Here is a 26,299-nt window from a genome sequence, read left to right as displayed (position 1 = left end):
TGAGTCTCTAACACCCCTGGACTTTGTAAGAGTTATTCGTGCAGGAGATGAGCTGCATCTATGCGTGAATGTAATAGAAGACTTCAGCTAAGCTGACTTTGTGCTGCTATAGCAAAAAAAAGTGTATTTTTTTTAATGCTATGGACATAATGTACAGCTGAAATAAAATATTGAGGTATCCTTGTAACCCACAGTCATTCAAGACTGATGCTGATCCTAGTTTGCTTATGAGCTGATGTAGTTCCCTATGGTGTGGTTTTTGCTATGGGAATATGGTAGGACAAGGATATGATAGGACAAGGGGTAATGGCTTTAAACTAAAAGAGGGAAGATTCAGGATTGATATAAGGATGAAGTTTTTTACAATGAGGGTGGTGAGACCCTGGCCCAGGTTGCCCAGAGAGGTGGTTGATGCCCCATCCCTGGAAACATTCAAGGCCAGGTTGGGACAGGGCTCTGAGCAGCCTGGTCTAGTTGAAGAAGTCCCTGCTCATGGCAGGGGGGTTGGACTAGATGGTCTTCAAAGGTCCCTTCCAACCCAAACCATTCCATGATTCTATAAGTTACCCGTTGGACCGGTATTTAAAAACTAATTCCATAAAGGCAGCCAACAGTGGGAATTTTAATTCCTTTATGAGTTATTCCTAGTGCTGCAGCCTGTACCCGGTGCCACAGGGAGAAGGGTTTCCTCAAACTTACATTTCTTGAGCATCACCCCTGGCAGCAGCGGTACCCATTCCTAACGGCCTTGACAACAGCACTTGGCAACTTGCTGGGTTTGTATGCCATTTTGGGGGGAAAAAGTCTACTTTAGGACGTGGAGAAATAACATCCATTGGTACCGTAGGGAGACTGTAATTTATAATGTGTAACAGTGAAAGGGGTGAGACCGAGAAGGAAATTTGTAAATAGGAATCATTTAGATGAGGCATCTTGTCATCAGCGGGAGACATAAATATAGTTGTGCATTTACACGTGCATCTCTAAGATTGAGAACATTTGTATTAAAGACTGTACTACAATTACATGCAGATTAGATGCTTGGCTGAATAGCTGTAAGAACTTTGAATAGATTTGTCCTTTTCACAAAGGTTTTCATTTTCTTTGGCAGCTCCAAGTGGTAACAAATTAGAGATCAATGTTTTACTAGGGCAGAAAAGTGAAGTGAAGCATATCTTGGGAGAAACTTTAGAGACATTAATAGTTGCAGTTAAAGGTATTAGTTGGTGTTGCCTGAAAAACAGGATTGGAAATTCAAAAGAAAAGGTCAAAGAATAAGCTGTTTTCCCCGTTTTCTGCTGATAACTGAGTTAAGTACTTTGCCTCACTTGCTGCGCACTGAATATATACTCTTTGACAAGCACACGTCATGAAATCAAACAAATGATGTTGGGAAGAGACTTGTCTTCTGGCAGAACATTTGCCAAGATGCAGCATGTTTTTCTCCTTTGTTTCCTTTGTTTGAGTAGATCGTAGGAGTGTCTCCTTCTCCGGCATCTTCAGCGCTGTTTCAGATACCTCTTTGCTTTTTTATTCCTCTGTAGAAGCAGGAATGTGGTGGCACAAGTGTCCAAGGCCCTCCCTTCAGTCCCAAAGAGTTCAAACATCGATTCTATCAGAGGGATGCTCTGGTCCAGAGCCAGTTTCTTTCCGGACATAAGGGGGAGATGAGGTTTTATAAAGGCTTGGGAGTAAAGGGCAAAAGAGAGGAAATTGCACTCTACAAAACTCCACCAAATCCTGAAAATCGGTCTTAGCCTTAAATTCCTTAACTCCGGATGTGCTTTGTAGGCTCAGTCCAGGATCCCAGATCTTTACTTAGCTTTCTTTGAATTCTGGGCCTTCTCTTTCAGTTTGCCTTCTCTCTCCCTGCTTTGCAGCATCTTTTCCCACTTCTTGCACATAAGAAGTTCTCCTCTTCTGTGAAAGCAAGTCCCCTGATCTGTCCCTGCATCTTTAGTCTGACCATTTCTGAGTTGTCCTCAACAACCTTGTTACGTGGTCGAAGTCTCCCATCGAGGGATCTGTTGGGTGCCTCTCGGGAGGTTACTTTTATGCCATAGTTCAGAATTGGAAAACTGGTTTGCTTTGGGCAGCAGCCACTGTTTGATGGAAAGATGCTTCATTTGAATAGATTTTCATGAAAGCTTATTATTTTCAGCCCTATGACAGGTCCAGAGGACTTTCTGGTCCATCCAGTGGGTTCTGATGAAGGCAAAACAATACCAAAGGCAATCAGTCCCTTTGTTCAAAAAGGAGCTCATGATAGCATGTAAAAACCCCAACAAGAGCAAAAGTCGTTAAGTGTTATGTAGGTTCCTTGAATGCGGAGCTGGACGTCCTTCCGGAGCTGAAAAATGCAACAATTGGCTGAATAGTGCGGCTGGACCAGATGAGAGAAGTCATAACTTGTATAAAAAAATAACTTAGTGAAAAATTCAAGCAAAGGCCTGATCTGATGAAATTTCAGAAGAAATTACTTCATTCATATATCATTTTAATAGCATTTGAGGTAGAATAAAGATGCACTATTGCTTGGGAATCTGTATGATGTTATACGTTTGGTTTTCACATGGTATATTAAAATCAATTCAGAGACAAATAGAGGTTTTTAATTCAAATAAAGGTGCCATAAAAATTGTCATATATTTATAAAGCTGTAATTTAATATAATTTGGAACTGGGGTGTGTGCACTATAGTAGGTAGTCTTATTCTCTTTGTGTTATTTCCCCTTCACCAATTCCTCCTCTTTTTGCTCACTTGTTGCTTTTAGGGGCAGCTTCACAGATCAATTGTGACTGGGTGTTTTAACGCTATTTCTTTGAACAGTTCATCTTGCCTTTTTCTTTGTAATCCACAGAGTCTGCTTTATAGTTTGCATAAACAGTGGGGCATGATCTAGTGATCATACACCTCTCGTGATCCCCCTCCGGTACCCCAAAAACGGGCTTTGAGCAGCCTGGTCTGGTGGAAGGTGTTCCATGGCAGGGGTGGTTGGAACTCGATGATGTTTAAGATCCCTCCCAACCCAAACCGTTCTATGATTCTATGGGTTTCCTTCACCCAAGTGCTGTAGAAGGTCTCGTTGGAGAGCGGTGGCCATGCCTGGTTTCTTGTCCCTACTTTGCAGCACCATAGAGTCATAGAATGGTTAGAGTTGGAAGAGACCTTAAAGATCATCTCGTTTCAACCTCCTGCCGTGGGCAGGGACACCTCCCACCAGACCGGGTTGCTCAAAGCCCCATCCAACCTGGCCTTGAGCAGTGGCACTCTTGAGGCTGGATTTAAATCTATGAAGCAACTCCATAGGCTTAAGAGCTGTTCCTTACTCCATAGGCTTAAGAGCTGTTCCTTCCTTCTGGCTTTGGCCCTTAGGGCCGTATCGATCTCAGACTGCGTGTCAACAGGATGAATAAACCAAAATGCTTCCTATTATCCACAAATGGGTTTGTAAAAGAGACTGAGATGAAATGGCCAGAAGTTCAATTAAGGGATAAAAGAAAGCTTAACTTCGGCAGAAATGGATTAAAAAGAGGCAAAGAAAACTTTCCAATTTGCCATTCAGGGAATGTGATAATCTTTGCCTGCCAATGCTTTGAGTCCTTCCGTGGGGGAGGATGACAAGGGAAAAGAAGTCTTTAAATTAAAAATTCTCCCCTGATTCTCAAAGGTGCCAAACAGCCCAAGCTCTTCGTTCCTTTGGTGGGTGGAGCAGGTGCTGAGCTGCTCTGAAGTCAAGCTGTGCTCATTTTTGTCTTTCACAGCACTAACTTGAAGCAAAGGCCAGATTTGCCTCTTTTGTATGGAAGTCACACGTCTTTTGCTTCGTCAAATAAACTGTTAACCACATAACTATTAAATTAAAAAAAAAAAAAAAAAAAAAAGAAACTTAAATAGGTTGCATGAATGTTACTCTCACATTGAATCTGTTCAGGGCTTTAAGAGCCAAGGGGCTTAAAAGGAAAATTTCAATGGCAAAAAGAAGTCGTGGTATGTCTGCAGTGAAAACAGTTTCAGCACATTTGTAATAAAATAGTGCATACAGGTGACGTGTCTTTAGTGAAATTAAATGAGGGCTCTCAAGTTCTCCTGGTTCTTTAGATAACCTTTTATCAGCTTGGATGACACAAGATCTTTCAGAACTTTATCTGGCTGAAAATCTGAAGATTTTCAGCACAGACTAAAACATGCACTTCTACTTTGAGGTCCCACATGCAGACAAAACAGCTGACCTTCTGAGGTTCTGTAGGAATTTATTTTCTTACCCGGGCCTTTGAAATCAGATCTATCTAGCAAAATAATTCTTCTCCTATTCCTCCACAACGTTCTTTAAGAAGCTCCTGCTCTTACTTTTGTTTGGGGAGGATTATTTCAGGGGCAAACAGGATGAAAATACTTCTGCCCGTGGTTAGATCTCATTTTTCTCTACCTGAATTACAGCATTATTTGTACTTGCTACGGCTCTGTGTATTTATCAGGGGAAATTGGAATGGATTTAAAATTAAAATTCATGTCCTCTTTTCTTTTGCTTCTCTTCCACAATGCCAGCCTACGCTTCTCTCTCTTCCCTTTTTTGAAGGTAGCTCTTTAAAAAGCAGTTTTTCCCCCACGAACGACAAATCCCCATATTTCTTTTCGAAGAAGGGTGCTAAGCGAGAGGCACGGAAAATACTGCTTGTCGCTCGATTCAATTGCATCCTGTGTGTTTGGCCATAAACACTTAAGTAACTTAACGTGTCGTGGTCCTGTTCAGGTCAATTAGATGAAAGTCATATGTGAAAGAAATTTCAAGAGGGTGTGAGAAAGCAGGAGTCGGTCGCGGGAGAGTCTCCTCTTTTGGAGATACAGGGTAGGAAATACAGCAGAGTAATGGAAAAATAAAGTCTCTGGACTGAGGGAACAGAGCAGGTTAATAGCTATTGGGATTATTGGAACCGGTAAGAGACCTTGGCCAGAAAAAGTCCATGCTACCTACTGCTTTATTAATTCAGGTAGAAGAGGACTAAATTGGGGATCTTAAGCGTTGTAATTTTCCAGGTGATGCAAGTTCGGTGTCGTGATTTTACATCGCAGAGTTTCTAGTGTTTGAGGGATTTCTTTTTTCTCTTCCTCCAGCTTGATGTTCACCATGACTTTTTTTTCTTTTTAAGCTTTCTCTGCTGAAAGAATAACCAAGTGCTAAACTCAAATTGAAAAAAGTCAGCACAGAAGGCAGTGAACTTCTTCAGTTCACGTGGACCTCTTATGTACCCCCATACCTCCTTGTGTAATTGGTGAGGTTCCTCCACATGACCCTACTTACTCCATGTGCAGCTCAGTGTGCACGACATGAAAGGCTGAGGGACTTGGGTCTTTTTAGTCTGGAGAAGAGAAGGTGAGGGGTGATCTCATCAATGCTTATAAATACTTAAAGGGTGGGTGTCAGGAGGATGGGGCCAGTCTTTTTTCAGTGGTGCCCAGTGACAGGACAAGAGGTAATGGGCACAAACTTGAACGGAGGAAGTTCCATCTGAACATGAGGAGGAACTTCTTTCCTGTGAGGGTGGCAGAGCCCTGGAAGAGGCTGCCCAGAGAGGTGGTGGAGTCTCCTTCTCTGGGGTCATTCCAAACCCACCTGGACACGTTCCTGTGGGACCTGCTCTAGGTGGACCTGCTTTGGCAGGGGGGTTGGATGAGATGATCTCCAGAGGTCCCTTCCAACCCCGTATCATTCTGTGATTCTGTGACATCCGTTATTTATTCCACAGCATTCCAATTTTGAAAAATTACTGGTTTCTCATAGGCCTTTTTGGGTTACCGTTCCCATAATACTTCAGAAATGAAAATAAATTCTCTGTGGAAAATAATTCAGGCTATGGAGAAAGCATGGTGACTAATGATCACAGGTACCTTTTATGCTCAGTAAGAGGTAGGTAAGGCATGATGTCATGGAATCCTTAGCTTTTTCTGGTATTTTTAATGTTGGAGATAGGACTCTTGGTTATGGTTGTTCAGCTGTTCACATGTGGCATGGCTGGTTTCGCCCCTGCTGACAGTCATGGTGCAGTTTGGGGCATATCCCTAGGACTAGATTTTAGTCATTTTATGTGCTGGAGGATCACCCAACATCACCAAGTGCCTCTTCTGCGCTTCATCCTACCCGTGTGCTGTCAATACTTCCCCAGGTCTTGAGCTGGATGAGTATTTGCTCTGGTCCAGTACATCACTTTTTATTGTGAAGGTGGGCAGCGTTTCTTCAGTCAAGCAGATGGCAAATGAGGAGCATGCACACAAAAGGGTAAATTTCCCCCAACTTTAGCAGCTTTAAAGTTAATCACCAATTTTGAGTTAGTTATTCAGACCCTCATTGAGTCGATAGAGCAATTCCTATTGTTCTAGAGGAATTCCTGTCATTCCGTGAGATGGGGTGGGATCTTTTAACCAGCAGCCTCTGTGATTCTGGAGCACAGCGCAGTGATCGGTTTAGACTAGATGCTTGACTTTGAAGAAGCTACGGTTTAGTCATCAAGAACCAAATTTGCCACTTTATTTTGATATCGGAGTCAAGCAACATGCCCACATTGTGCAAGAGCCCCATAACAGATACAGAAACGACATCTTCTACAGGATCTGGGATGACGATTAAATTCCATAACCCTGACACTTCTGTTCCCTCTTGGAAGTTCCTACCGTCTTCCGTAACACGCTTCCTGCACTTTCATACCTCTTGGAACAAAGGACTACAGAAAACCATCTTTTTGTTATACAGCAACAGAGAAGGCTTTAAAGAGGGGAAGATGCTGCGTAACTCTACTGTTTTATAACGCGTGTGCCTAAGGGACTCAAATCAAAGATACAAAGGAACTTGATTGTGGTATTTGCTACTATTTTAGTGGCTTGTTTAGTTAAAAGAATCCTAGGAATATATATGTAGAGAGAGTATATACATCTGGAATGTAATAAAAATAGCTGAGGTTTCTATGTTTGCGCACACAACGCTTGATGCAGAATGGTAAGTGGTGTTGCATTTCTGTCCCCTTCCCTCCCTCCTCCCTGCCCGTGCACACTTTGGGGAGAAAACAGCTGGTTTTGGAATATCTGCTGGAACTCGTGAAGATCCACAGGCCCGATCCAGAGCTTCTCTGATAGTTTGCCACCGCTGCTCACCTGAGAATTGGACTGGAGCTTTTTTCCTCCACTTTGAGTTGAAAAGCACATGAATATGCAGATTATATAGACAATATAGATACATATATATCTATCTTTATTGGGAGACTGAGGAAATTATTTATGTTAACAGTGCTGTATTATAGCACCATTTTTTTTCTGTATTTAGAGAAACGACCACTGCATTCTTATCTTGAGGATTAGGGAGGACTTCTAAAAATGAAACTTCATCTCTGGATTATAGAGAATATATCTCTAAAAGAGAACCTGAGTGAATTTCAAAGGAAGATCGGATCCAAGAAACACGGCACACTTTATCTGAGATAACAAATTATTTCTTGAAAGCTTGAGTCTACTGTAGGATTAAAACTTCTTGGCATATATAGCAGCTCCGTTGATCACTTGAACTGCAATTAAAAAGTAGAACAAGTACACTCAGAATATTGTTTTTGTGTCAGAAATGCTCCTTCATGCTTGAAAATGATAAAAAATTGCCATCGATCCTTACAACTGTTGTGTTCATCTTTATTGATCAGGCGAAAGAAAGATAAATGGCAACCCAAATAAGATTATAGTAAATGTTAGCATCGTAGGGGAGCGTAGGATGATGGAGAGCTATTCATCATCTCAAATGGTGACCTGTCCACACTCGCACCGCGGTCCGTCTGCTGTCTAATCGCGTCCCCATTGATTTCATCGGCATCCCGGGAACCTGGATGGGACTGTCACTGGGCAGCTGAGATTGCTAAATGCAAGGGGAGGGGGGTCACCGGTGTGAGGAGGATTTTCATTTTCATTTTCTTACTGGCCAACAATGATTTATGAAAAAATAAATGACCCCGAGTCACATGCGTGGAAACCTTGGTTCCAGTACAAATGAATTATTAGGTCTGAACCTCAGAAGCAGGAGCACAGCAGACCACCGGGCTCTTTGTGATCTGTGCCTGACCTTTGACTGCAGTGGATGTTACACAATCTGTTATCATTTGTAGGAAAATATTAGACTTGCAATACAATTTTACCCGTGCCTGGAGTTGGTGTTCTTTTCAGTCATTTCTGTCCATTTCAGGATTATAATTCACAAGAAAGAACCTCTCAAGATGAGATCCTCAAATAGAAAGGAAAATTGTTTTTTCCTTTTATTTTTGTAGCTAGTGCTGCCTCTTTTGGAGTTTCCATCAAGTGCTTTTGCCGTAGTGGGTTTATCTTGCCTACATTCCTCATAACATAATTTGGCACAGATAATGTTGCTCAGGACATGTTTACTAACCCAGTGATCAAAGAGACCATGTCATCTTTGACTTTTACAAAAGAGTGATCTCTCCAGTTACAGGGGTTTGTAATTTCTCTTTTCCCCCCCCAACAATGTTTTAGGCATATTCCTTTTTCATACATCAATGTTTTAACTATTACTATATTATTATATGCTTGCTTTACCCAAAAGAAAATTGGAATGATGCTTTCCCTGGACTGCATTGTGCCAGCCATGTTATGTTGAATGTTTTAAAGGTGCAAAATCAGTGTTGTGGCCTGAATAACTTTAAACCGTGATATTAAATAGATAGACTGTTAAAATAAGGCTTCAGAACGGGGTTTCAGTAATCACGCCGTGTGTGATTGCAAGAGTTTTGTTGCCATGTTAATGCGACTCCCTGGGATGCCCGATGACTCAAGAGCTGCAAAGCTACGGAAGAGTTCTTGCAAGCGCCGACAAAACCTTGCTACATCTCCACAACCTGTTTGCCCCACCATTCAGAGAAAAACGGTTTTAGAGAACTTTTGAACTGCTTTAACTTTTCTTTATTCCTCCAACTGTGAAGCCAGGTGCCTTAGCTATTACGTCTTAAGTCTAACTGTGCTAAGGCTATAAAAACCTCTTTAAAAATACCAAGTATATATTATCTAGACATGAAGCATCACAACATTATAGTGATTTGTCTTCGAATATCCGGTGTCCCACTGAGAAACTTTGCCATTTTTAAGTCTAGGAAATTTCTATTGCTTGATGATTCAATCTTGTCTTGCCTGCGTTTTGGAAATTAATGATTTGGTGGAACCGAGTGAAAGGCATTCCTGGGTTTAGGGGAGATGAAAATAAGTTCTGAAGCTGCCTGATTTTAAAAATTAAAATTAGCAACTGATTGAAATGACCTGGAAGTTTGGAATATTAAAATAACTCGCTGTGAGAGACATTATCGAGGCAAAGAGCAAAAGAGAAAGTCAAGCCACAGTCAATTTATTGTGCGACTTTGAAGTTTGACTCAAGTATCACCTGCAAACTCGATGGGGATGTGTGTGTCGGTAACACAAAGAGGGGCATGCAAAGAAGTAAAGATTCAGTATTTTGATTTTTTTTTTTCTTTTTTTTTTCTAATGGAAAAGCTTCAAAAGGTTCCAGCAGCACCAACTGCTAAATATGTGATTCTTATCCCATGTCTCTTTACAGTTCCCTCCCTGAGAGCCATCTCTTTTGCAGAACCTTCTGGAACCAAGAGGACACACTTATTTAAAAAAAAACACCTTAAGAAAAGTCATCTCTGAAACTTTGTCAAAAACCTGATTTGAGAGTTAGGTTTTGGGGTTTTCTGGAGCAACTTAAATTGATAAAATATCCAAATTAGCATTGTTTACTAGATATTGGCATGGATATCAATGATAAATCTGTATTATTCTTTTTAACTTTCCAGAGTGCCCAGTTCTACAAAGTTACCACAGAGCAATACCAAAAAGCTGCCGATGAAGTGTCATCTCGGTTCAAGTAAGTCTTTTCTCCGGTTGTTTTTGAGCCTGGCAGCTCGAGGAGTTCTTACCCCCATTAAAATTCACAATAGGTCCCCTTCCCCCTATCCTAGATCCTATCAGTCTGTGCTGGTTATTGAAATGAGAGAATTTTGAAGAATTTGGAAGCCAGTCTATAGTAACCATAAGCTGCATGGAAATGGGATGCACAGTTAGTAATGTTCTAATTAATTTGTATTTGATAAGGTGCATGAAATGTTCTAAAAATATATTCCTTAACGTTCTTTCTCTAACGGAGCACCAAAAAAATGTAGTTCCAGTTTTGCATTACAATAGTATTCATCCTGTGCTTGCACGATGTGAAAGGATTTAAATTAGCAACTTCACTTTGCCCTTAACAGCGAAGGTCAAATTAAATAATTTTGATTAGTCCTGAGGATGGTTAAATGAAGATATAGTAATTGATGGATCAAAGTGACTCTGACCCTTAGCCTTGGACTCTTCCCTTTCTGCTGGTTCATCCATTACTCAGAAGGTTCCATTTATCATTTTAGTAAGGATACAGAGAGAACTTTTTACCACCTTTTAGTCTCAGCAGTAACCAAGAAATGCTGTGCGAAATGAATTATTCTGTGATGATTTTTAATACTGGGGGGTATTTTCTTTTTTGTTTGTGTTATTTTTTGATGAGCCAGAAGAGAAAAGGCCTTTTTGAGCTGCTGCTGATATAAATAAAGTTCTTAACTGTAAGATAAAAATCATTTTGTCTCTTAATATCATGAATTGTTAAATATTCTCTAGTGTATATAGAAAGCCTTTGGACTGGTCAATGGTGCAGAGCATATTGAGGACTGAATTCATCTGTTCCTTAAACAAGAGGGACAAAGTGACCGTTGACTCAAGGTCTGATGCGAGCATCATTTGAAGGGTTTCCCATTACGTCTGGGAAGCCTGGTGTGTTGTTAGTCATTGTCATTTTTTCCCACCTGCGATAAGATTCCCATCAAGGGGTTGTCTCTTCTCCTTCTGTTACAGTGGGGTATTTTCAGGTTTTGAAAACTAATTATTGCCTAATGTGACTTTCATTGTTCCAAAACAAGATATTGTTGTGATTTGAAGTACTAGTTGATAGCTCTGGGCGGTCATTGTGGCCAGAGGTGGGAAATGGCTTTGGGTTTGGTTTTTTCTCCCCTGATACACAAATGATCTAATGCTTTTGAGTTCCTTTTTGCACAAACATCAGGCAATATCTAAGAATTTTAAGAAAACCGTTTGGAAGGATGCTTCAGTCTATCTGCATAAACGCAAGAGTATTTAATGAAGAAGGATCTGGAGAGGGTATCAGGGATTCCTAACACTTGATGAGACTGGTCTTTTCTTAATTTTCTAGAGACTAAAGGTATAAATAGAAATCATAGAATCATAGAATAGTTTGGGTTGGAAGGGACCTTAAAGATCATCCAGTTCCAACCCCCTGCCATGGGCAGGGACACCTCCCAGCAGACCAGGTTGCTCAAAGCCCCATCCAGCCTGGTCTTGAACCCCTCCAGGGATGGGGAAATCACCTATTTGACTAGTCTTCTCTGTAATGCCACTACTGAAATTGCTGTGCTTTCTTTGCACTTCAAGCCAAACTTCCCAAAAAATTATTTTTTTTGAGCTGTTTGATGAGTGGATCCAGTTTTGGTCCATTTCCTTAGGAAACAAAAGGAAAACATTATGAAAAGAAAAAGGTATCTGAAATATGCGCATAAATTGCGATAGGCTTGATAAAGTGCATGAAATATCAATATTACTTTATAATTTAAAAGTTTTCCTTATATAAAATCCTTTTAAATGCCATGTCTTTTTATTGAAGGTTTAAACTCAGCAGATGTTATTTTATCGCTGCCTTTTGTAGGTAACTTGATGGATAAATTATGAATGATTTAGTGAATGCTAAAGATGATGCTCTTTTGGTGTCACCAGGCACTTCTCATGTTCACTTTAATTGCATGCGAGGATTGAGGACAGAGTTTCAAGCAACGGTGTTTAAAGAGCTTGTTTAATTGGCTGTAAAAGAAGAATTAAATAAGGTTGAACTGAGAAATTTTGTTAATGCAGAAACCGATGTGCCGCATGTCAGTGTGACTTCAGATTCTAAGCGCGAGATTAATAGATCTAATTGTGGTATTATTACGAAATAGTCTCACTTTATTTTAAACACGTCTGGAATGAGTTACTAAGTTTTACTGAGACGTAACTTGCATTTCTTCAACTTTTTAAGCTACATCCCTTTCAAGAGCGAGGAGAAGTGGATAATTACTTAAATATTTCCTGGATTTTCCTTTTCCTTCCTCCATTTAGTCCCTGAAATTACATCAGCTGTGGCTTCGTCTGTCTTTAGGGATAATTCTCCCCCTTAAAAGGGAAAAAGCCAAATATCCCACATAGGCTTCTACTGGGGAACTGGCAGGTCTTCTGTACTTTGTCCGCAGTCCTTATTGATGCCTGTTTATTACCTTCCCCGGCGCTGCCTGGATTAGACTGCTATTCCAAATGTTCCTGATAAATGTTTTATCTCCGCGAGGTCCTGATTCCCATTGATCAAATTCTGAATTATCAAATGGTTCATCTCTTTAAGACGCTAATTCGCATTGATCAAACCCTAAATGACCAGGTTCGGTCGGTTCCTGCAGTACACAAATTACATTAAAACAACATTACTAAGAGCATGCTGCCTTTTCTAATGTAGGAGTTATGTTACCCGCAGTTACATTATAACCAGAATTATTATATTATGAAGATGTCTGTGTTATAATGAGAAGTTTACACAAGAAGAAAAGAATGCGGTATTACAGGAAGAGCCGGGCTTTGGGCAAAGATTTGAACTTTAACTAATCAAATTGTACATTTGTATTGTGGGGTTTTTTTCCTTAATTTGAAGGGCTGGTAGCGGGAAATTTGGCAGCTGCAGTGGTGACATTTTATTCCCCCGTGGTGTCTAGAGCCAAGTAACATCTTGATTATTAATTTAGGAACGGAGATAGGGCAATTTCTGCCTAAAATAAATGTTTTTATTTTATCTTCTGTGGGTTTTGATTCCTTGTGGTAGATAACAGACTTCATAGCTGTGCAGTGGTGCTTTTTCCAGAATATTTTGCCATTCTTCTCCTGCTCCACTGCTCTCTCGTGGACAACACGGAGTTGCTTCTTGCTTCTGGTTTCTTGGCAAAAACATCATCTGGGCTCCCCAGTTCAAGAGGGACAGGGAACTGCTGGAGAGAGTACAGCAGAGGGCTACAAAGATGCTGAGGGGCCTGGAGCATCTCTCTTATGAGGAAAGGCTGAGGGACTTGGGTCTTTTTAGTCTGGAGAAGACTGAGGGGGGATCTGATCAACACCTATAAATACTTCAAGGGTGGCTTTCAGGAGGATGGGGCCAGTCTTTTTTCAGTGGTGCCCAGGGACAGGACAAGAGGTAATGGGCACAAACTTGAATATAAGAAGTTCCACCTAAACATGAGGAGGAACTTCTTTCCTGTGAGGGTGGCAGAGCCCTGGAAGAGGCTGCCCAGAGAGGTGGTGGAGTCTCCATCTCTGGAGACATTCAAAACTCACCTGGACACGTTCCTGTGCAACCTGCTCTGGCTGGACCTGCTCTGGCAGGGGGTTGGACTAGATGATCTCCAGAGGTCCCTTCCAACCCCATATCATTCTGTGATTCTGTGATCATCCCTAGCCGGCCAGACTGGTAGGAAATCCAGGTCTTTTGGGGGTTTTTTGGGGGTTTGTGCAAAGCAAAGCAAAAGGTTTCCCCGGGTATCTCAGGGTGTCACTTCGGTGTCACTTCAGTGTCACTTCTAAACTCCTGTTGTCAGCAACGAAGCCAGATTCTGCATCTGGTGCATCACGGCGTAGATGATAGACTCGTAGATGAAATTTTCCAGTGCTAACAGTTTTAATCGTGGAGGATTCTTTGCCTCATCCGGAAGCTTGGGTGTTTATTCTGAATTGCATATTTTGATGGCTTTATTCCCTTACTATGGGACTTTTGATCCCGAACCTGCCCAAGAGGAGGAATGTCTCTCGGGAGCCGGAGGAGCTCGTTTGATTAAACACAGAAAGGTTTGGGATTTGCTCAGGCTGCTTCATACGCTACAATCTTCACACGTTCGAGAGGTTTTCAAAACAGTTTTACAAACCAAATCAATACGTTTCACGTGCTCCTCAATCATTTCCATTGCTCTGATCACGGGTGGAAGCCGGGGCTCGGCGACAGCCAGGCAACAGGCTATTACAGCCTTGGAAATACGTTCAGCGGGGGGTTTGAGTCAGGGTAGAGTGAAGGGGAATAAATGACAAAACATCAATATCGTGTCTTCCTTTAATTGGTGACTTCTGCATCATGAAGCATGGTTTATTAATGTTTACCGAAAATAAAATTTAAAGCACGGTTATGTTTGATGGTTCTCTGTAGATACATAGAAAACTGAAGAGTCCTTCCTTTAAATTGTGTTTTAGATACCATTATTTTGAACTGGGAAGTGACGCTGAGAAAGTTTGTAAAGAAGCCACGTTAAACGAATAACAGCGACGCTTCGATCTTCAAATATAATTGTCTCACAAAGCGGTGATACCGATTTTCTGGACATTGAAAAAAAAAAATGCAGTCTAGAGAGAAATTAAGCTTTTTAATGACAACGTTGAACGGAGACCAGAAAAGTGTGGGTTTGTTTCGCTGTCCTCGTTACCCTTCTGATGTTGGGCACATATGGTGACTTTTAAGGGGCTCTTCTGCACAGTCTGTAAGTTAGGACTATTGATAGTTCCTTAACGCAGATATCTTCAGTAACTATCCCGTTGTACTCACGTGCTACTGTAACAGTGAAATCCATGTTGGAGATACCCCGGCAAATAGTTTCTGCGTTGTCTCTGCTTCTGCAGACCCACTGGTGAGAGAGTTTTCAGTTCTCCAGCAGTTCCCTTTGCTACCTTAATTAGTATTAGTTGCTTTTAAAAAAAAAAGTTAAACGTGCAGATTATAAATTATTTGTAAAATGTTACATAGTATTTTTCCAGTAACAGAAAATAGAAATCTATTTGTCGTATGAAGAACGATTGAAGGAGCTGGGACTGTTTAGTTTGAGGAAGAGGAGGCTGAGGGGAGACCTCATCACTCTCTACAACTACTTGAAAGGACACTGTAGAGAGGTTGGTGCTGGTCTCTTCTCACAAGCAAACAGCGACAGAGCAAGAGGGAATGGCTTCAAGTTGCAACAGGGTAGGTTTAGACTGGACATTAGGAAGAAGTTCTTCACAGAAAGAGTGGTCGGGCATTGGAACAGGCTGCCCAGGGAGGTGGTGGAGTCACCATCCCTGGATGTGTTTAAGAGCCGTTTAGATGTGGTGTTGGGGGATATGGTGTAGGGAAAAACTTTGTAGAGTAGGGTAGATGGTTGGACTCGATGATCCCAAGGGTCTCTTCCAACCTGAATGATTCTATGATTCTATGATTCTATTCAGAAATCCTTGGGCAGAGCCTGCAGACGTACCGCCTTCTCATTGAGCTCCCTTTGCTCAGCCAAATAGAGACAGAAACATCCTGAATTAATCTTTGCTCTTACAAATATAGCACATGCATGTAGTGCTTTGTCATGAAACAGTCATTTCCATATTGTTTGCCTTGATGATCCTGTTGCTGGTTGCATTCTTGAATTCTTTTTTTCGTGTGTTATGGCTGGGGACGCTGGTCCCAAGTTATCCACGACATCCCACCGAGGAGCGTAGGACTGGGACGTTTGTAAATCATTCCAGAAGGAGCGCACAGTGTTAAATAGAATCATAGAATGCGTTGGGTTGGAAGGGACCTTTAAAGCCCATCTAGTCCAGCCCCCCTGCCATGGGCAGGGACATCTTCAACTAGATCAGGTTGCTCAGAGCCCCATCCAGCCTGACCTGGAATGTTTCCAGGGATGGGGCATCTACCACCTCTCTGGGCAACCTGGGCCAGTGTCTCACCACCCTCAGTGTAAAGAACTTCTTCCTAATGTCTAATCTAAACCTATCTAGTTTAAAACCATTGCCCCTCATCCTCTCCCTACGTGCCTTTGCAAACAGTCCTTCCCCAGTTTTCTTGTAGGCCCCCTTTAGGGACTGGAAGGCTGCGCTAAGGTCTCCCCGGAGCCTTCTCTTCTCCGGGCTGAACAACCCCAACTCTCTCAGCCTGTCCTCACAGCAGAGGGGCTCCAGCCCTTGGATCATCCTCTCTACCCATTCCAACAGGTCCATGTCCTTCTTGTGCTGAGGGCTCCAGAGCTGGATGCAGTACAGATGGTGGGGTCTCACCAGAACAGAATAGAGGAGTAAAATCACCTCTCTCTATCTGCTGGCCATGCTTCTTTTGATGCAACCCAGGATTCAATTGGCCTTCTGGGTTGCGAGTGCACATTCTTGGCCATCAACTCAGCTTAAACCACGGAGCTTTTCTTTGCGGCAGAGTTCATGAAATCTTATTTCTCTTTCTTTCTACTCTTCCACCCCATTCCCTTTTTGTTCCCCAAGGCTTTGTCGCTGAGTAGCTCCACAGTTGTGCTCGCACCGTACAGAGGGTGGCACAGCAGCCAGAGTCACTTACGTTGTTGATTGAACCGGTGCTGTTGATATCTAACGGCTTTACACTTAACGAGCGAAGTGTAAACGGTGTTTTGCAGAGCGGATGTGATACCGTCGCCTCTCTTAGGTTTAAACCAGTTCGGATTCAGAACGCGTAGAGCTGCTTCAGGTAGGTAGAGAAAGTGATAAAGGGACTAGAAATCTTTTCGATCTCTGTTATTTATCTTGTACATCCAAAATCCTCTTCCTTTTGAATGCAAAAGGAATAAAACAGAATCTGTTTCCTTCAGCCAGCGCTTAGTCCTGATAGACGAACCCGAGGGCTGCTGTGGCACAGATCATTCAAACAACGGGTTTCACTTTCTACCATGACTTTGTATACGTGGTTTTGCTTCGGGACAGCGTTCCCTCAGCTGGCGAAACCCTTTACACCTTATGCATGCCTTGGAATCGGAGCGAGGAAGCAGGAATTAGCTTTTTCTGCCTTTCGGATAGAGTTGCCAATTGCTTCAACAGCTTGGCTTGATGAAGGGTCTTTGGTGGTCAGTAGTTACCCCTCTCTCAGTTGTTCTCCAGCCTATAAACATATATAAGATGAAGAGCTTTAGAATATCAACACTTTATAAACTCTTTATTCAGTACATTTACCTATGAAACGATGATCGCTTCGTAAATGACAACTTTACTTTTCCCTACAGCAGCAGAGATATTTAACTTTCTTCCTTTGATCAATACAGTCCATTAGGAATGAGAGTACTCACCAGAGCTGGATGAAATATTAATTGTGCGCTTTTTTAGCGAGATGCAGCTTCGTTCTGAGGGAAGTGGGAGCGGGGGATTCTGGCGTAATAGCTGTGTGTTTTTCTGTGAAGCCCAGAATCGTGAGTCTGTTTGCGTGGAGATGTGTGCTTTGATTGAAATATTTGAGCTGGGATGTGAACTTGAAATGTGCTTATTTGGTCAGGAGACAGGTTTGAAGCATTGAATGTGTTTTTTTGAGAGTTACATTAACTTTTAAAATCCATTATTCAAAATTTACATAGCGCATTAATTAAAAGGGCCAAGCCAGTTCTTTCCATGTTTGCCATAATCCTTTCCCTCTTCTTGTTTCCTTTCTAGAAATTGTGGGTACATTCATTAAAGCACCCCTCAGGCCATCACCAGTTTTTCACACAGTTAGGTACTTTACGGTCTGGAATGGAGAAAGCCATCTCAAAATTAATATTAGTAAAACACAGAGTCATGACTAGGAATTTTTTTATTTTATATGAATGAGTACTTGAAATAACCAAAGATTTTCTGGAAGGTAGGGTAGTTATAGTAGGATGTAGTTGTAGTTATATATGTATATATAATTATGCTCTTTATCAGAATGTCCCTTTCCTCTTCAGGTGAGGCTGGTTGATGTGTTGAAGTGATGTGATGTGTGATGTGATGAATCACATCACACGCTCCTGTTCCAGCGCACGGCAGGTTTCCTGTATTTGCTTAGAGAGACACGTTCAGTAATTTTATAGACTTCCTTACGAAAGCGAGTGAGTGAAACTCTTCCTTCATGCATCAGTGGCCAACAGTTAAATTGGCGCCTTCCCTAGTTTTGTGTGCTGGTAATCAACCGAGTCCCCTGAAAATTGATGGATGCACTCATTAAGGGCAGTTTCTTGCTGCTGGCTGCAGTTTGGGGAGCCACTGGCGACCAGCGAGGCCGGGCTCTGCGTGCCGGAGCTGGCAAGTAACGCTCCACAGCCGTACATCTGCCTTCCTGCTCCCTTTCAAGGACTAAAGCCTCTTGTTTTAATACGTTAAGCATCCTTTGTTGGGATTTTGTGGAAACACGAGTAAATGATTTCCCAATTACAGTATTAAACCGAGGAAGGTTAAAACCCACAGTCTCCTCTTTTTAATATTAATTTGTTCTGTATTTTGTAATCTTCTATTGCTGAGGTTTACAAATACCTTTTCTAAGGACGTTTTTTATGAGTCCAAGCCATCTGTAGGGTCAAAGCCTACAAATCTCACAGCTCCCACTCTGGAGCACACAGCGGCGCGCCTCTCTGGAAGGGAGCATGTTTTGCCGTGATTTGGAGAATGAACGGTTAAAGGTCGTTAGTGTAGATTTAGTACAGCTTGGCAAAGAACAGAGCTCGGAGCCCAGGAGCCCAGCATTCCAAGATAAGGAACTGGCCTTGTGTATAAGATAGCAGGAACAGCCTGCATGCTAAGGAGGAACCCAATTGTCTGGGTGCAGTGTCCATCTGATCGGGACCAGTTTCACGGTTTGGGGTCCAGCCAGCCCAGCATTCTAAGCCAAAGGTAAAAGTACACGGTGAAGAAGACTATGAGCCTTCCTCCAGAAGACCCCGGCCCACGACCACCGGGCGACAGTACACATGCGGCAAGGGGAGGAGACTTATGATAATGAGTTCCTAGAAATAATTAGAATAGTAATGCCTTTTCTTAGAATTAATTATAATAACCCAGCCCACATTAATGAATATGTATGCTTTTTATCATAAATAGATGCTTGTTTTACGAGCCAGTGTGCAAGTTAGGAGGAGAAATCCCCCTTGCACCCGGCGCCGCAATAAACGTACCTGCTTTATAACTCTTATTCGAGTTGTAGGGTTTGTTTCCGCGCGTCAGCCGAGTTGATGGTATGGGTTTTTTTGAGGACGATACACCTGTTTCTGGTTACAGGGTGAAGAATGATTTACCAATTACCTCTACATGTTAGAACATGACACTTCGTATTGCGGGAGCTTGTGCTGTCTGTTTAGTTAAGGCCCCCAACCATGTAACCATCCGTTCCGAAATCACGGGGTGGAAAAAGCAGCAATCCCTGATCGGTGGCTAATATTTGTGCGTGCTCGAGCTGCGGGAAGGGAGGTCAGTGCCACCGACCTTCGGTTTCCCATCAGAGCTCCCGAAAGAGATGAAGTGATCAAAGCGGGATGCCAGGACATCAGCGCCATCTCATTACTTTGGAAGCTGCCTGCACAGATGCTGCTGTTGCTGCATCGGGCGTCGCTGATTTACATTCATAACACCTCCATTACAGCTCATTTGCTGCTACTTGTAATTAACCACTTCTTCCCTTTTCTTCCCCCGCCCCCCCCACCTTTCATTAGCGTTGGGCTAAAACAGGGGAAAAAAAAATAAACCGCAGTCATTCTGCTTCGATTCCATCTAAGTGGGATCACCCTTGTAAAGCCAAAAAATACATTAAACATTTTGGGAAATAATATCAAATCATATGCTTTGTGGCAAAGTGCTGTCATACTCAGAAAATAAGGTTTACACAAATAGCATTAAGATGTCTTATAAAGTAGTTAAGCTGTCTTGTGGCCTCCTAGTCCACATGAGATTAGTTCAAAGGAAAAACTTTATTGTTTAATTCCTGGTAGTAAAAATTATTACTGGGCTTGAAAATTATGGGTCGATTGGACATGCCTTACTACATAGTTCTGAAAGGCTAAATGGTATTAAAACTACTTTATTTATGTTTTCTACTATGGGAGGTTGGTAAGACATTAGCCATTTGCAGAACAGGTATGCTCTAAAAGCTCCTTCCCTGAGCAGAGCTCCAGTTTTAATTGCAATTTATCTTCCAGCATTGCTTTTTATCTTCCTGTTTGCTTAGGGCAGTCCAAATGGAGAATCTCAATCAGATTTGGTCCTTGGTTAACAGGGTTTCAGCACAAAGTGTCCATCAGGCCTGGACAAACATCTCCGTATCTTCCAACACCCACCCAGCAACCTGTTGCTGTTTCATTTACATTTTTAGATAAAATCCTTATGCTCAAAACCGTCAGAAGAGCAGAAATGCTGCTGGTACCAGAACCACGTTACATTTATTTCGTGCTGGTCTCACGTGTTTGTGTCTCAACCCGCTGCAGATACTGGCAATGCGGAGCTCAGAGCTGCAGCTGGCAACATCTGGAGAAGGGGCTGCTGCAGTTGGTGGCATCTGGAAGGGCGGTACCTGGGAGGTGACATGGGATTATTGTGTCCTGGGTGTCACTCCTCTGTTTTGATAAAGGAGAAAGTTCATTTCTTTGCTGTCATTCTGTCCTGCTCAAACAAATAAATACAATTGGGCCAGGTTCCACTTGATTAATTTTTTTGTTGAATAGAGCAAAATCCCGCAGCCGGCAGTTGGCAACACGAATGCTATGTGGATGGGAGGTCGGACTAGATGACCTTTGGAGGTCCCTTCCGGCCTGGACCAATCTATGTATCTATGAATCTTGGATCATAGAGAAGCCTGTATAGGTCTGCCTAGGATTTATGGGTTTTTTGTGTTAGAATGCCTAACAAATTACCTGCCTAGTGTAAATTTAGCTTTAATTAGTCCATCTTCGAGCTATTGTAATAAAAAATAACAAAAGGACCCGTACAGACATGACATAAGTGCATACAGTTACTTCTTAACGTTAGGGGACTTGACTGAGGTCAGCAGGGTAATATGTGCTTAATCTGAGTCTAGAATTAAGTGGTTAATGACTGCCATTTTTTACACAAACTTTATAGGCCATTCATCCTGATACAGTGTATATTTTTTCAGTAATGTGGTTGTTTTGGGCTTCAGTTACAGGTAAGAGGTTTTAACGGTCCCCAAACTCTTGTTTTCCGTCTTAACTAGAACCAAGCAGTGATATTTTGGCTTTCTTTGTTGATTCTGGCAGTAGCACTTCCAGCATAATTTCATTTTTTTAGATTATAATTTTGTTTCTTAAGCAGTTCCATTCTCTAGGAGATGACCAGGGCACCAGAACGTACATTTTCATACGGCTTTGAACAGGGGAGTGGCATGAATCCTGCTCTCATGAGCATTACTACTTCTTACACAATTTATCAATTATTCTCCCTTTGATCAGAGAAAATTTGTGATTTTGATTGCTGAATTTTAGACAGTAGTTGCCTTTTGTGAATATGGCCATTTTGATTATTTCCCGGAAGATGCAAGCCTTGAAAAAAATTTCTTTCTCTTTTTAGCCTGAAATCTCCAGCAAGTTTCCCAATGGGCATCTCTAAACACAACTGTGTGAGTCAATTAAAGAATCATAGAATCATTCAGGTTGGAAAAGACCCTTGGGATCATCGAGTCCAACCATCAACCCTACTCTACAAAGTTCTCCCCTACACCATAGAATCATAGAATCATTCAGGTTGGAAAAGACCCTTGGGATCATCGAGTCCAACCATCTACCCTACTCTACAAAGTTCTCCCCTACACCATATCCCCCAACACCACATCTAAACGGCTCTTAAACACATCCAGGGATGGTGACTCAACCCCCTCCCTGGGCAGCCTGTTCCAGTGTCTGACCACTCTTTCTGTGAAAAATTCTTTCCTAATGTTCAGTCTACACCTACCCTGTTGGAGCTTGAAGCCATTCCCTCTTGTTCTATTGCTAATTACCTGTGCGAAGAGACCAGCACCAACCTCTCTACAGTGTCCTTTCAAGTAGTTGTAGAGAGTGATCAGCCCTGTAGAGAGTGATCCCTCAGCCTCCTCTTCCTCAAACTAAACAGTCCCATTGCTCAGAAGGTAGCTCTGTGGCTACTCACAGAGCAACTGGTGTGACTCGACACACACTTTGCACAGGGTGTTACACCTGCCTTGTTGTAGGAGACCGAAGCTCTGATCCATAGACTGCAAAATCCTAATTGTAACAGGGCTCTACATCTCATGGCTCGTAGGAAATGAGCCCCTTGCCTTCAGACGTGTAATAGCGTGTTACTGGGCCATGTTGGCCGTGGAGCTAAGGGTTGCCCATGCTAGTTGGGAATACACAGGTCCAGAAAGTAGTCTATCTTCTGAGCAGAAAATTCAAGTGTTATTTATTTCCCTGTGCTGTTATTTAATGCCTTTCCTTTACAGGATTTTTTTTTCCTGACTTTTTTCCTGCATTTTCTTTAAATTTTGCCCGGTTCATCTCAGTACTCCTCAATGCAAATTGCTAAATTATTTTCTGAACGTGCTTTTTGATTCTTCCGGTGGTTATCACTGCATTTTTAAAGCATGAGTCCTGACGTTGATAGGAGAAGATGCATATATTGTTTATTAAATGCCCTAACCAATTTTTTAAAGGCTTTTACAGTATCTGAGAAATGCGTTTTCAGATTTTCTTGAACACGAGCTTCATTCTCAAGCAAATCACAGGTCTTTTCCTGCTGCTTTTGAAGAGGGGATTTCCTAAATATTTTTGGGTTGCTTTGGCGTTTTAAAACGTTTTGGCTTGTGTAGATGTGACCTAATATTTATGTTCCGTGCTGCACGCTTAGAAGCGTGAAAAGCGCGCCACCTTCTAACCCTAAAAGAACGTAAGAGGACACAAAGCTGTTCAGGAGGAGAAATTTTTCCCTGTTACTGTTTATGGAGCGGTTCAGCGTGAGTGGGTTTTGCCGATTGAAGTGCTCTGTGCCTCTGCAGAGGATCGATAAGATCGATAACTGAAATCGGAAAACTTGTCAATGTTTTAAAAAAAAAAAAAAGGAATCATAAAGATGCACTCTCTCTCACTGTCTTCTGCCTTTCCATTCATCTGCCTGCAATATGAAATCGAAGTACAGTCCTGAAACATTTAAAGCACACATTTAAGCCTGGGGAAAGGAATTGAACAAAATAGATAAAAGTAATATGTGTATCTTTAAGGAGACCACTCGAGTGCCGTGTCTGTGGCTATAAACTTTATAAAGATGGACTCCCCTGTCAAGGGTGTGTTAAGACGGATAATATTCCCTAGTAAATGCTGCTCTGTGCCGTATGCATTACTGGAAGCCGAAGAAGATCAGGATCGAAAGGTTTTGCGAGACAGGCTTTATAGATCCGTGTGTAATAGACTACCCCTCTGTCTATACCGCTTTACTCTCAGTGAAATCTTGCTCTTGCATGGGCTGATGAAATGCAGACCCTTTTCTTCCATCACATCCATTCTTCTCCCTTTGTCTTGAGTAGACACAGTACTTGGGCCAAAATATTGCTATAACCCTCTCAAGAAAAAGGTGCACTCAACGCGGTCAATGCAGATTTTAAAAACAACTTATTTATGGATAAATTCAGTGTCAAATGAATCCAGTTCACCAGCTCTTCTCTAATAAATATTTTGGCTCCTTTAGGTAGGGAAATGGCAGATATTCTTCTGGACAGTCTACAAAAGAGGTTTTGGTGGTTTTTCAAGAGAATCGATTAGGATAAAACTAATCTATGTAATGGCTCTATCCCAAGTTCTTTTTATTTTAAACCTGGAGACTTGTAACTCCTCTTTGGTTGCATAATGTGACACTGCATGGGGCAGGAATAGTCCTCAAGATCCTCAGGACCTGGAAAACCTCAGGTTTAGGCAGATAAAGTTGTTTCTTTTTGGATCCTTGCAATACGGATGTGTGAAGGTCAAACTCCCTCATCAGCCTCTTGTTCTGGGTATGGACTGTAAACTAATTGTTTTCAGACAATATCCAAATTAATACAGATTATGAGGCACTATCCCTTCTTCTCCTTAATAGGATGTGTGTACGACCGAAACGTTTGTTAATTCTGTCAGACTTTGAGTTCGGTGCTTGGGGACAGACTTTTTAGTAGGGCCTGTTGTGATAGGACACGGGGTAATGGCTTTAAACTGAAAGAGAGGATTTAAATGAGATATTAGGAAGAACTTCTTCCCTTTGAGGGTGGTGAGACCCTGGCCAAGGTTGCCCAGAGAAGCTGTGGCTGCCCCATCCCTGGAGGGGTTCAAGGCCAGGTTGGATGGGGCTTTGAGCAACCTGGTCTGGTGGGAGGTGTCCCTGCCCAGGGCAGGGGGGTTGGACCAGATGACGTTTTAAGGTCCCTTCCAAACCAAACCGTTCTGTGATTCTATGGATAGATCTCTGCTAGAAAGGAACTACTGAAATACTGATAATTTGCACTTCTTACTACAGTTTCTTGAACATGATATGCATTTTCCTGGGGTCTCTGTTTTATGTGTGAAAATTCCTATTGTAGTACAATATACATTTCTCATTTTATCGTATATTGAAAGAAATGAGAAAAGCAGTTATTTCTTGCAAACTTTCCTTGCCACTTAACATGGGTCCCAGTTTCCAGCCATTTAGGAGATCCATTAAGCCACTGGGTTGCTCCTGTGCATGCATTAGTGACAGACTCGGCGTAATATGGAACAGGCTTGCTATATCATGGACACGTTTATGAAGATTGATAACAGCCAGGGTTCAGTGTTAACTTTTATTGTCAAACAGGCTGCAGGAGAAACTGCCTGGTATTGCTTTTGCTTTGATTTATGAAAAGGTTGCTGCATGAAAAAGACATCGCATAAAACAGCTCTGCTGGTAGTAGCATTATAAAATAGGGCCGTAAGTAGACCAAACAATAACTATCTATAATTATGCTCATTATTGTCTCTCTCAGCTTTGGTGGGGTGCTTGCCCTCGCTGCCACGTTAGCTTTCAAGTGGACTCACCTTTCCCACGAAGTGGGACGAGCGTGATAAAATCCTGCTGGTTTATATGGGCGGTACCCCCAAAGAGACCTTTTTTTCGTTTGTGCCGTGAAATGAAAGAGGTCGTTTAGATTTTACCTACTTGCTGAAGTGGTACCCGGGAGAAGGAGGACGAAAGGTCTTTAGGAAAAAAATTGCTGTTTCTGTTACGATATCCATCACTGGGGTATTTTGCCCGAAATCATTACTGTTCTCCTGTAAGGGTTATTTCAGACTGGGTTATATTTAGACCCCTTAAAAACAAAAGCAAAAAGCCCAGCATAATGGCAAAGATCACCGGATTTTATCTGTAGATGGCAAGAAGAATGATTTTCTTTCTCTTAGCCTAGTACCATCCTTTGTAACGAGATGTGCTGCAGCAGGAGCAAGTTGAGTTCTTCAGTTAGCAGTAATTAGCAGTAAAACTTTAGTGAGAACCAGTTGAAATCAAGGGGCATGACCTCACCGGGAAAAATTTTAGCGATTCGTCAAAGTTTGTCAAACTTGAGATACTTTAACTAAAAAGTATTCTTCTACCAAACTATCTGAAGATCTTGGACAAAAAAAAAAATAAAAATAGGGACTTAAAAAATATACTTCATAAGGTTATGAAACACCAAGGCATCAGAATCACTTTCGTGGATCAGACTGAAGTTCCATTAAATAATCCAGTGTCTAGTTAATGCTGCCAGCACACAGCAAGCGTGTCAGGAGAGACCTCTGTGAGCTGGCAATGATGTTTCCCTGCAGTAACCTCTACCTTCTGGTGTTAAACTTCTTTCCAGGTACCAGCATGCCTCAGTGAAAAGTTATGAAGTGAAAAATAATTTAAAAATAATTAAAAATAATGAAAAAACCATGAATGTTGTGCCTTACAACACATCTCTCTAAGCTCAGTTATAAAGTCATAGAATCATAGAATGGTTAGAGTTGGAAGGGACCTTAAAGATCATCGAGTTCCAACCCCCCTGCCATGGGCAGGGACACCTCCACTAGAGCAGGTTGCTCAAAGCCCCATCCAACCTGGCCTTGAGCATCTCCAGGGATGGGGCAGCCACAGCTTCCCTGGGCAACCTGTTCCAGTGCCTCACCACCCTCACAGTAAAGAATTTCCTCCTAATATCTCATCTAAATCTCCCCTCTTCCAATTTAAAACCATTACCCCTTGTCCCGTCACTACATCTCCTGACAAAGAGTCCCTCTCCAGCTCTCCTGGAGGCTCCCTTCAGATATTGGAAGGCTGCTGTGAGGTCTCCTTGGAGCCTTCTCTTCTCCAGGCTGAACAAGCCCAGCTCTCTCAGCCTGTCTTCACAGGGGAGGTCCTCCATCCCTCTGATCA

At 42.1% G+C, this 26,299-nt stretch overlaps 1 protein-coding gene across 2 annotated transcripts in view; it reads left to right on the top strand.

Moving 5' to 3' along the window:
* Nucleotides 1-26,299, top strand: part of CHCHD3 (coiled-coil-helix-coiled-coil-helix domain containing 3) — a 186,571-nt gene that overhangs the window by 140,935 nt on the left and 19,337 nt on the right. For both annotated transcript variants that reach the window (XM_074144641.1, XM_074144642.1), the window contains exon 6: nt 9,835-9,905. In XM_074144641.1, the coding sequence (XP_074000742.1) occupies nt 9,835-9,905 (71 nt within the window). The remainder of the gene's footprint in view (nt 1-9,834; nt 9,906-26,299) is intronic.

This window comes from Numenius arquata, chromosome 2 (genome assembly GCF_964106895.1).
Source record: "Numenius arquata chromosome 2, bNumArq3.hap1.1, whole genome shotgun sequence".
Lineage (NCBI taxonomy): Eukaryota > Metazoa > Chordata > Aves > Charadriiformes > Scolopacidae > Numenius > Numenius arquata.
This window is presented reverse-complemented; position numbering and strand designations above follow the sequence as displayed.